This window comes from Taudactylus pleione, unplaced genomic scaffold (genome assembly GCF_031769625.1).
Source record: "Taudactylus pleione unplaced genomic scaffold, aTauple2 ptg000510l, whole genome shotgun sequence".
In the NCBI taxonomy this organism is placed as follows: domain Eukaryota; kingdom Metazoa; phylum Chordata; class Amphibia; order Anura; family Myobatrachidae; genus Taudactylus; species Taudactylus pleione.
The window spans coordinates 3111878-3124947 of record NW_028284912.1 but is presented as its reverse complement, the minus strand read 5'-3'; the positions used below and the strand labels follow the sequence as shown (position 1 = coordinate 3124947).

Sequence of the window (13070 nt, the reverse complement as noted above, 5' to 3'; positions counted from 1 at the left end):
TTTATAACAGATATTAAGACGCACGTGGATAGCTATCTGGGGATATAAGAGTTAATTATTGTTCCGGAGGCCATTGTTCTGTTCTTTTGAATATTAGTGCTGGCCTGGTGCGTGCATGATGCTGAAAGCCCAGTCTGAGCTTTTAAATCCACTTCTATTGCAGAATAAAGGAGAGTTTTTTTAAATACACAAAAACAAAACGTCAAAATATATTATTAAGTATGTGAACGTTGTATAGGTTTTGCACATCCCATAGTGTACATGCAGTATTCCAGTGACCAATCTGGATGTATTAGACCAAATTAGCCACATTAACCACTTTTAAAAATGAAAAAAAAAGCTAAGTGCTCTTCTGCATCACTTCTTCAATGTCGGGAAAAAACACCTGCAGCGGCTATTTAAAAGCCCAACTTTCTGTTGCAGGCAAAAACGGGGTAACCCATAGTGATCCCTCAAGTCTGGACATCTTTAGGCGGGTCCTACAATTATTTCCTGAAAATTCCCGTATTTTTTCGCCAATCAAAGTTTCGCCTGTTCCCTTACTTTGGAATTGAATACGGGGAATAGCAGGCACGCGCATGATTCTTTTCCGCCTGGAAAACAGGCGAAGGAGGCAAAAAGTCCAGCAGGCGAAAAGTCTGGTCTTTTCGCCTCAAACTGAGGGCCTAATTCAGACCCGCTCACAAGTGGGTCGATGGTGCCCTAATGCGCATGCGCACGTCGGAGGGAGCTCCGTCGTGCGCATGCACGAGACCCGCATAGCGACAGCCAAGCTGTCACTCCGGGTCTCGCACCAAAGGTGGCGTGCTGTAGATGGTGACTGACAGCACGCCCCCTTTGGTGGGCGTGCCGGGGGCGTGGCTGCCAGACGGAGGCGTTCCCATGGGAACGCCTACCGTCTGGGTCCGGCCCTACTGACATCACTAGTGATGTCAGTGGGAGTGATTTTGGCTCTGATAGAGCCAAAATCACTCCAGGGCTTGCGGCCACACGACCCTACCGCAGGGTCTCGTCGCAAGCCCGATGCCATCACGACTATCATCATGGACGCTCGCATAAGGTGTGGGTGGTAACCCACAGCTATGCGAGTGTCCAAGAGCCCGCTCCATTTTTAGGTAGGAGGGCCCTGATTCAGAGCGAGCGCTCTGGTCAGAGCGTCCGGCTCTGAATCAGGCCCTGAATACGGCCCTAAGTGGTCAATTTTATAAAGTGAGAGTTTTTAGAAGTCAGTTTTAGAAGAGATGTTGTCCATAGCAACCAGTCAGATTCTAGCCATTATCTTCTAGAAGGTGCTAGTTAAATGTTAAGTAGAACCTGATTGGTTGCTATGGGGAACATCTCTTCTAAGACTCACTTCTACATACTCTCACTTGAGTAAATTTACCACTTAGTATTATCATTTATTGTAAAAAAAAAAAATATTTCACAATAATATAAAAGTCTAAAAATAGGTAAATAAATATATAACTCCCTGAGAGGGACAGCAAATTGTAAATAAAAAAATTATATATGCAGTATATTATATATATAATTATATATGTACATTATGTGTGTGTGTATATATACAAAAAATACAAAAATAGCAATTAATAAATATTAATAATATTTATATAATTAAGAATTTTCTGTCCTACTCCTGGGATTTATTTAATTACCTATTATTATATTTTTATATTATTGTGAAATATGTTTTTACAATAAACGATTAATACTTACTTTACTCTTAAGGGTTTTTCTTTTTCTAGAGCAATCCTATCGGTGCCAGGATTCATTTTTTGTATAGTAAAAACTTCAGTCTTTGCGGTACATCAGTTAATGGGCATAACGTTGCCAAACACAGAAATACAAAGCAGCGCTGGGGGTCATTCAAAAATTTTTATTCATAAATGTAAACCAGATTTTCATGAATTTCATACGAAGCTAGAAAGAGTTTATTTGATCTTCTACTGAAGGTTTCCATTTAACGAACAAACAGGTTACGAAAGTGACACACTCAGTGTAGATGAGGTTTCTGTAGCGCAGATGTTGAACACCAATAAATCAGTTTGAGTCGGCGTCTTCACAAGACGTTTCTTCAGGAGAGAAATGACTGTACTCTTTGACAGTGTGAACACGAATCCGGGAGGTGTGAGGCTTTGCGGGTAATATGCTGGTCATTTACATTCTAAAATGTGCCTCAAGTTAAAATAAGCAGAATACAAAGATGTCATTTTTGCAAAGTTAACAGCATTTTTGTTTTTCAAAGCCGCCAGACCTAATAGATCTAACATATTTATAAAAGGCAACATTCCAATATGGTGCCTGAATCTCAGTCGGACACAAGTCCAAAAGCCTACGCATCTTGCGATTGTCAGCAGACTGTGTGTGCGCCATAACAAGCTTTCGGAGACTGCGCATACGCTGCACTGTGCATAAACGCAATGGGGGGAATTCAATTGTTTCTTTCATGCCCACAGCTCCCATCTAAAGTAACGGGAGCTATTCAATCTCTTGTGCCGCTGGGCGCAAGTGCACCGGCGAAAAGTCAATGTAATTGAATACAGGGATAATTGAAATAGGCGAAAATGACGTCATCGGCGATAAATTATTTTGCCTCAAATTGAATACAGGCATTAGTATTATAACCACATGTGTGTACCCCTATGTGCATAGCGACACCTAATTTATTATACTTGTGAAGTTTTTAGTAGCGGCTTAAAGTGGACTTTTTATGTTTTCCTTTCGTTAACATCCATCGCATAAACAAATACTTTACTGCCTGTTTAATACAGGCAACTCTTAGATCCCTACTTACCTTTAATCAAAGTCATTTTGCACCTGGCGCTGGTGTCCTTGAAGTCTGAACAATGGCTGTCACTGTTGTCCTATAATAAAGATCACACAAAGTTATTTTACAGGCAATAGAAGCATAAGATCTACATTACGTCTTTTAATGAAACAGGACAACAAGACAAGACCTCATAACTGTCATAATGATGGGCCTATATATATGTGTGGAGGCCTGGAGCTGTAGTCTCTCCTGCCCCATTATTAATCTGGCCTTGCCATTTAGTATTGTCTGAGAGCTGATCACTGATAGGAGCCACAGGCCCTGCGGCGCAGAACAGCAGATAGTGCTGTGGTGAGGAGGAGGGGGCTAAGCACATCTGGGTTCTTTTCTTTGTATTCTACATTGTTGATTCTACTACCATGAGTTACTGTTCTCCGTTTTTAGCTTTATATTTGTCAGATCCTGTGGACATCTCTTTGCAGGAGAGGGAACCAAAAGATCCCCCTCCCACGCACGGCTTGCACATACAGATGTGGCCTCATACATCTAGCTTCCTTGCGCGTTAAACAGCCCGTCTAGTTGCGCTATGCCGTGGCAGGACTTGGTTGCGCTGAACGTCTTTTTGTGAAACTTTTTGCCTTCAAATGTGTCTTATTCACACAATGATGTGAATAGATAGCACAAGCAGCTTCTGCTGATTAAAATGATATGCCTATATTCTGTGTGCGACTGCTGCTGTATCTGCATGCGAAATGCTACGTTACAGTGTCACAGCCACTGACACTGTAATGTAGCATGTTGCATACAGATACACCCGCAGTCGCACACAGAATATAGGCATGCTGTATATCATTTTAATCAGCAGAAGCTTCTTGTGCTACCTATTCGCATTTCTGTGTGAATAAGCCGCTTTTGAAGGTAAAAATTTGCACGAAAAGACGCTTGTTGCTACTGAGTCACATGGAGCTTCCGCGTTTTGTGTAGCGCGACTTGTACCGCATGGATAGATAGATGTATGTGGACACATCTGTACACTGGCCGGGGTCCGATAGAGCAAAATTGGACTCCTAGGTCATAAACCCAGAAGCCGTCACATGGCAAGGGACAACTCTTATCGGAAGAACTGTGCAGAGCGTAATTATTCATGCATACCGCGTTAATAAACGCTGCTATGCACTCGATAAGGGGTGGGATGTGTTGCAATGCATGATGCATCCCGCCCTTAGATTATTGGTTGTCTTTTGGCATTAATCATCAGCCTTTGCAAGTGGGAACAGCGTAGTGTCAGTGTCTAGTCTACAACTCCGTCTAGAGCAGATTCACACATTCTTGAAATGTGATTAAAAAATAAAATCTGAGCCCGATATTTTAAATTGGAAACATCTTCTAACCATGGCGACCACAAATATTTACGAAAACAGAACCACTTCCGTTTCCAATAAATGTTTTGCATCTGTGTTGGAAGTCTCTGCAGTATATAAACATTACACAGAATGCATTGTATTAGAACTACAGACAGTTAAGGTACGGTTTAAAAGGGGCGGTATTAAGATTAAAAGTAGGATTTGTACAAGGCGCCTCCTCGGCCAGTGTTATGTTCTCTGTGACACAAATACAGTATAATTTATAGCAACAGGATCATTTCATACTTATCTGAGGAAAATGCCTTTTTATATAAATATGTTATATACATAATATAATCAATTTTGTGGCTTCCAGAATCTGGGGAAAATGTTATGGACAGCGATTTATCAGAATCGCAGATTTCGTACAATTTGTGCCATGTGAGTTAAAAGCGGAGATTTTATTTTTAAAAGGCAAAAGCAGGTTATCAGTTCAGTTAAGGATGATTACAGTCAGTAACTGGGATGACAGTCCGGTGTGAGCTTGGAGGGACTGCCCCTATTAAATAAACATACGGTACTGTAAATCAGAGTAAAAAAAAAATCAGAATACTAGTGAAAGGGATGTAGTCAGCATGCCTCCACACGGCATGCCGACGGACTATATCCCGGCGTCGGAATCCTGGCTCCAGAATACCGACTGCCGGCATGCTGAAGGTAAGTATCGGAAGGTGTGGGGGGTTAGGTTTAGGGTTGGGGGTTAGGCACTAAGTGTGAAGGGTTAGGCATCGAGGAGGGGGATGTTAGGTTCAGGCACTAGGGTGGGAGGTTAGGCACCAAAGAGGGAGGGTTAGAGAGGAGAGAGTGGGGGTTAGCATACCGACCAATAAATTGACTGTCGGCATTACATACATCCCCTAGGGAAATACTGTAGACACCAAAGTTAATCTACAGTATATCAAGCCCCCAATGCCATTATGATATCATGGTGCAGCATTTATGGAGCGATACGCATAAACGTATAACACCATGCATGGGTATAAAGATGGAGGCTACAGTGGAAGGTGCAAACCTCACCAGCTGTTCCTTTCTTACTGCTGCAGGCTGAGCACAGATTCACCCAATGTACAAACATGAGCTTTCATCTTAGAGAGCGATGTATTTAAAGGGTCTATGTACTAGGCCTTGGAGAAAGATAAAGTGGATGGAGATAAAGTACCAACCAATCAGCTCCTGTCATTTTTCAAACACAACTTGTATAGTGACAGTTAGGAGCTGATTGGTTGGTTGTTTTTCTCCTTCCACGTTATCTCTCTCCAAGGCTTAGTACATAGACCCCAAAATTAGGTGCAGAAATCGGGCCTGATTCTGAGTCACACGCAATGCAGATGTTCTCACAGCTGATAGATTAATTGCCACTGCGCGTGTGCAAATATCTGTCATAACTAGTACGGTGCATATGTTACACTGTCTGCGCGCACAGAGCCGCCGTTGCGATTGAGCTGCACTGCATAAGAAATGTGCCGGGAGGTGGCTAATCAGACGCCAGTATATGCTCCGTCTTATGGGCGTGTTGTGGGAGTTTCCCCCGGCGTGTTGCTGAAGTGGCTGCGTACACTGGCGCTTAATCGCTCGCGCTGGAGGCCATATTGTTCTCAGATGGAACATCTGTACCTACCATGGGGCTTTGTGCACAGTAGCGAAATCGCTCAACTGCGCAAACATCAATACTACTACGTCCACCTCTAGGGCAGACCCAGAGATTAATTTGTGAGGTAAACATCAGAGAGTTTTTGCTGCTTTAATCTTTGCTGCAAGAAACACACCCAAAAACATGAAAAGAGCGTACAATAAAAATAGTGCTAGATGTATGTAATACTTCCCTCCATTAAAAAAAAATAAAGTATTGCTAAGTACATAGTAGTTGTTAGCTTATGAAGCTAAGCAGACATCTGTATGTTATGACAAGAACTGTGATTGAAGTGTTAAAGAGGATGTGTATAATAAATTAATAATAAACAATATGTGTTGCGATTGGCTGGGAGACTTGGCAGCAGCAAGCTACACAGGGCCTAGAAGAGACTCTCGCATCACCTGACACTTGAGACTGACGTCCAATCATGGGACGTTCTCTTTGTCCAAGTACGCCCCGCTGCTGCCAACTCTCCCGGCCATTCACAGTATGTTTATAAAGTGTGTTTTATGCTTTCTATTTTTTACTGAAGCTTATATTGAAGTTGAATACTCAGCCATTCATAAGTGGAGTTTCTGTTAAATAAATATTAAAAATACGAAACTAATGCTTTCCTACTCCACGCATAGCCCCCGTGCCCCTCCCCCACAACATTTTGACTCACCCTTCCCTGCCCACTTCAACGGGGGAGAAGAGCGATCAACCTTGTGCCAAACACAACAGGCGCAAACCGCAAACACAAAGGGTTATAGATATTTTAGCAAATTTCACTCTTTTTTTTTTTTTTTCATTATACTGTACTTCTAAAATTGCAATATGGTTAACGTAAGGAAGATCGGGTTTGTGATATGGGTTCAGAAACTTCTATAAAAGTTAAAATAAATAATTTAAGCGACACTGGGTCCTCCTATTTATCAAGCCCCCTTTACCTTAAAACCATGCGCAGACTGAAGTATTGGGGTTATTTAGGAAGAGCCTGATACAGGAGATATTGGAGGTAAGTAGCAATGCAGTGGAAAGTGAGGTCTGGCCCTATTTACCGAGCTCCGAAAAGCTTTGATTTTTAAAAAATAGCCATTGTAAGCTCTCAGCTATACCTTGACTATACCTTGACTTCATAACTAAAGCTGGGTACACACTATACAATATGCCGGTCCCTAGTCGCATCGTCAGGTTGAGCTGCATGTAGGGATGACCCGAGCGCGCAACAGCCGACATAGGCCCTCATTCAGAGCCGCTAGTGATGTTCGCACATCTGCGCGTGCGTACGGTTTTTAGTACGCATGCGCGAACCAGTCAGTGCGGCCGAAAATCGTTTGTACGCTATATAGCGAGTGCCTGCTATTTTGAGTGACAGAATGAGGCGTATGTGGGTGGTAACAGGGGAAGGTGTTTGAAAACGGGGGAGTGGAATTCGAACGTAGGCGTGCTTAAAGGTCAAAACGGGCGTTTTAAGGGAGTGCATAATTAATACAGCAGCGTCATTGACCACGTCATTTGGTTTTTTTGAACTCAGAACTGCTCGCAAAATAGCGGTTGAAAAAACCAACCACAAGAATAGCGAGCAGTTCATACACTGTACGTTGTACTCGATTAATCTAATAAATAGCGGACATGACGTATGGTGCGAGCGGCCAGGGGGCGTTTTTATCAAATAAACGAGCGTATGTTTTGCTCGCTCGTTCAGACTTAGAGGTGTGAACAGACTGCAATGTGCGAACGGATCATTTGAATAGCCACCCCTTGTTTTTGAACGAACGAACGCAAATAGTGAACGGCTCTGAATGAGGGCCATAGTAGGTACACACTACACGATTTGGACGATATGTCGTTCCAATCCGCAGGAATCGGGCATGTCGTCCAAGAAATCTTATAGTGTGTACCATGCTTAACTCTTCCCGTGCCAATGCTGGAACACAATTCCTGTACAGATAAGTTCCATAGAGATTGCCTTTCCCCCCCAAACGGCCCATTATCCAAAGCAAATCTTTGATCCCTGTCAAAAGATAGCATCTTCGCCTGCAGAGCCGCGCGTCGCAGCGTAACGCCTGCTCAAAGGGACCAAAAGCAATCTCTTGACGTCACATCAATGGGGAACTGTTTATTATCACAGAGGCAGAATCGTAATTTACCCCTTCGATGTACTTGCATATAATAAATATGGCCATATGTGTGCACTGTAATAAATCTATAAATAAATAATAATGTATATAATAATCATTTATATAATAATGCAATCTAAAAATAAACTTCTAGTAAAAAAAAAAAATCATTACTTAGGTAGTTACTCCTATTAATATCGTACAATTGTTTTGTTTTACAGGTGTTCCATGTCAGCCTTACGATTGGAAATACCCCAAAATACACTCGTTATGACCCTAACATGTTGCAATGCGACCAGTGTCCACCAGGGACTTTTGTTAAGCACGACTGCACCTCTGAGAGGAGGACAGAGTGTGCGCCGTGCCCACCCAAGCACTTTGCTGACCATTGGAATTCTTACAAGGACTGCCAGTTCTGCAGTGCCGTCTGTAAGGAGCTGCAGGTTGTGAAACAGGAGTGCAATAGCACCAACAACAGGCTGTGTGAGTGCATTGACGGATACTTTCTGGATGTGGAGTTTTGCATACCACACAAGGAATGCCCACCTGGCTCTGGAGTACTGCAGCAAGGTATGATTTATGTTCGCTCTAATAGCTAGTACTGTGAGTTATAATATATATATATATATATATATATATATTGTAAATCAGTCTATCCGTATACCTCCAGCATTCTCTACCCGTTAGCCCAGTGGTTCACAAACTGGTGCCATGGCACCCTGGGGTGCCACTGGATGGTGGTCTAGAACCAAATCCAGTGGCGTAACTTCATCCCAGGTGCCCGGAGGCAAGATAAATGTTGGTGCCCCCCCCCCGCAAATTAAAATGTACCACCGCCCCAGCACCTATGCCAGCCCCAGCTGCCGCCGCCCCTCCTATGCAGTTCCTTTTATACAATGCCCCCAGTAGTAGTCCCCCTATGCAGTGCCCGCCTATGTAGTGCCCCCCAGTAATGGTCCCCTATGCAGTACCCCCAGTAGTGAGCCCCCAGTAGTGAGCCCCCAGTAGTGAGCCCCCAGTAGTTGACCCCTGTAGGTGCCCCCAGTAGTGAGCTCCCTGTAGCTGCCCCCAGTAGTGAGCCCTTCCCCCCACGCGCGCACACACAAAAAAAAAAAAAAAACCACTTACCTTTATCCCCGCTCCAGTTCTGCTGCCGTCCATCCCTGGCATCCGCTCCTCGGCACTATGGGAGTGACGTCATACTATGGGAGTGACGTCATGACGTCACTCCCATAGTGCACTGCGGGACCCGGAAGACGGAGGGAGCTGCTGCCGGGAGTTTGAATAGGAGCCGGGCGCCCGCTGGTAACACACTCAGCGGGCGCCCGGCAAATGGAGGGTGCAGGGTGTGCGACCGCACCCCCTGCACCCTCCGTAGTTACGCCAATGGAGGTGGAGCGCCGATCAGCGGCGCTCCTTCTCCATGCAGCTCCCGAGGACAATGGAGCCAGGTGCCCCCTTCAGGGCTGGCGCCCGGCGGCAAATGACTCCATTGTCTCCGGAGTTCCGCCCCTGACCAAATCCTATTATTTATGGTCAGTATGATAGGCAATGTGCTGGGGGTTGCCAATTATAAAATACATTGAGAAACAGAGCATATCCCTGTCCACTACAACACAACTGACCCCAAGGATGACAATTACACATAAATTACTTTAATATTTTTTGCTAAATTTCTCAATGACAAACTTTTGGTCTAGGGGTGCCATGAAATAAACACTGATACTATAGCACCGTGATTCAAGAAAGTTTGGGAACCACTGCGCTAGCCCATACCTCACCACTGTTTGAACCTCCCTTCCAGGAGACAGGGTGGGGAGTAAAACGGGAAATTGCACGGGGTGTGATAACATGATTTGCATTATTATTGTCCCACCCTCTTCACAAGAAGTAGAACCTGAGAGGGTTGGCCTAATTTTTCCAGGAGTCTTGGAGGACACCAGATAATGACCAAGCCTCCCTGAGACTCAGGGTAAGTAGGCCAGTATGGGTTAGCCTATTAGACTCTTCTTGGACTGCGGTCTGATAAGTAGACTCCGGATATACAGCAATGGACACTGGCCCTGATTCAGAGCCGGACGCTCTGACAGAGCGCTCGCTCTGAATCAGGGCGTTTTTTTTTTTAATAGTGCGGCCACCCACAGCTTATGCGAGCGTCCATGATGATGGTTGCGATGGTCAAGACGATCGCGACCATCGGGCTTGCGACGAGACCCTTGTGGTAGGGTCTCGTGGCCGCAAGCCCTGGAGTGCTTTTGGCTCTATCAGAGCCAAAAGCACTCCCACTGACATCACTAGTGATGTCAGTGGTGCCGGACCCATACGGTAGGCATTCCCATGGGAACGCCTCCGTCTGGTCAGCCACGCTCCCGGCACGCCCACCAAAGGATGCGTGCTGTCACTCAACATCGACAGCACGCCCCCTTTGTAGCGAGACCCAGAGCGACGGCTTCCCCGTCGCTATCCGGGTCTCGCACATGCACACGACGGAGCCGCCTCCGTCGTGCACATGCGCACTTGGGTAACATCGACCCGCTTGTGAGCAGGTCTGAATTAGGCCCACTCTTCCTAGTAGAGTGACTTCATTGTGGTCACTTATTCAAAGAGCACCTGATGCTCTTGGCGGCAACCATTTTAGTGATGACAACTGCTTCAATAAACTCTTTAATAAATCAGAGACTGAAGGACACAGTTACAGCCTTTATTACATTATGATTATTATTGGTTATTACATAGCGCACACGTATTTTGCAGCACTTTACAGAGAATATTTAGTCACATCAGTACTGATATCACTATTTGCATGACATTGATAGAACTAAGGGGCTGATTCAGACCCGCTCGCAAGTGCTATGCGCTCGCAAGTGGGTCGATGTTTTCCCCCTGCGCATGTGCGCGTCAGACCCGGCCAGCACCGGGCACTCCGTCGCTACGGGTCTCGCACCAAAACGGGGCGGCTGTCGATTGTGATTGACAGCTCGCCCCGTTTTGGAGGCGGGCAGGGAGGTGGCTACACAAAGGGAGGTGTTCCCGAAGGAACGCCTGTCGTTTGTGGGAGACACCACTGACATCACCAGTGAAGCTAACAGGGGCTTGCGGGAACGAGACCCTACCACAAGGGTCTCATCGCAAGCCCCAATGGTCGCAACCATCGCGACCATCACCTGACCGCTCGCATAGGCTGTGGGTGGTCACCCACACTATGCGAGCGGCCAGGAGGCCGAATCCAAAAAAAAAGGAACGCCCTGATTCAGAGCGAGCGCTCTGAATCAGGGCCTAAGCCTATAAATACACTTTTCTATATAAAGTGGCCCCAGTTTGAAACAAAACAATGTCTTAAACTGTACATATTTTTCTATGATGCATTCAGAATTTATTTGCGCCTATTATTTTGGTGTTAAAAAATATTTTTTTAGGCAACAATTTTAAAAGCCATACTAATTTTTGGGTCAATTAACATATGCATGCATACATACACACATATATATATATATATATATATATTATACACTGTATAAGTGTGTGTGCATATGTATATATACATATATACACACACACAGTATATATAAAAAAAAATTTTTTTTTTAAATTAACAATCTATAAACAGTTAATTACGTTACTGGAGTGATGGCAAATGTGTTGTAATTTAGATCTTAGATCTTTAGATCAGTTTTCCATACTTCATATTTAGAATTAATATACAGAAAGTAATAACTCTGCCTTGGTAGACAGTACATAAAACATGATCTATTGCAGATACCAGATAACAAATACCATTTAATCATAATGTTCCAAAGTTGATGTCAGCTGTAAAATGCGAATATTGTGGACTACATCAGTAATCTATAAATGAAAACATCTCCAATGTAAATAACTAGTGTACAATCCTTTAATCATAAATATTGGTATTATTATTATTATTATTATTATTATTATTATTATTATTTTACTAGTGTTTACATTTTTATTTGTAGCTGATATTATTTATTTTGTACATTTCAGCACACAGTACATTTTGCACTTATACTAACGTAATATATTTTGCATGTTATTTTAAGGTACATTTCTGTGCGGTAATAATAATAGTGATAATAATTTTTTGTTAAGCTTGAGGTATTATTTTTATCTAAGTAGATTGTACTTAACTTTTATTTAGTACCTCCTAGAAGATAATAGCTAGAATCTGATTAGTTGCTATGGGCAACATCTCTACTTCTAAAAACTTGAACTATAATAAATATACCCCTCTGGAGTCTGAAAGCATACCTCCCAACTGTCCCGCTTCCAGCGGGACAGTCCAGTTTTTCTGGGACTGTCCCGCTGTCCCGCCCGCGGGCCGCAGCGTCCCGCGGTGGGGAGGAAGTTGGGAGAGCACAAACCGCTGAGCAGTGGGTGTGCAGTAAGAGAACAGATGCTGTGCGCATGCGCTCGGCATCTGTTCTCTTCTGTACGGAGAGCCGGGGGGCTGCCCAGCATCTCGTAGAGTGCTGGGCACGCCCCCAAAGTGACGAAAGCGGGGGAAGCCACGAGGCTCCGCCCCGTTTTCAGTAGACCAGTAGACCTTTTCTTAAAGTCACACCCCCTTTTCGGCCGCGCGCGCCGAAGTCGCACGACCTGTCCCTCTTTCCTAACCTAAAATGTTGGGAGGTATGTGAAAGGGAGGGGAAATGATTTCCAGAGGAGGAGCATCACAGGCGAGAACAGAAGGTGTAATCTTTGGGTAGGGATGGAGGAGTATTGGGTGAGGATACGATATGCAGATTGTTTTTTTTCTTGTTTATGTAGAAATAGATTAAATTCGACCAAACTTAAAATAATGACACTTTTTTTAATGATTATTTTCACACGGTTAGCGGGCCCTCAGAGATATGCCTTCAATATGTGTTACCTATTCTACCCATCTACTTAGCTACTAGTGTATTGCAATGTAATTTACATAAACAGAGCAGAGAATATGCTATCAACATGGCCGTCCCGTGTAACAGATCTGCCTGCAGTTCACAGCCGGATCATTCATTAGGCAACCTAGGCTGACCAGCAATTTAATCACTGCATCTTGTGGTGCTCTAGATTAAAATACACAGTTTTCCTATCGACAGCTAACTAGGTCAGGGCGTTTTCAGTTCCAGCAGCTGTCTAGTGGAAAATCCCCAGCCATGTTA

At 44.1% G+C, this 13070-nt stretch overlaps 1 protein-coding gene across 1 annotated transcript in view; it reads left to right on the top strand.

Annotated features, from left to right (window-relative positions):
- Window positions 1-13070, top strand: part of TNFRSF11B (TNF receptor superfamily member 11b) — a 36217-nt gene that overhangs the window by 5102 nt on the left and 18045 nt on the right. Inside the window, exon 2 of the mRNA XM_088450194.1 lies at window positions 8130-8478. Within this exon, the coding sequence (XP_088306320.1) occupies window positions 8130-8478 (349 nt within the window). The remainder of the gene's footprint in view (window positions 1-8129; window positions 8479-13070) is intronic.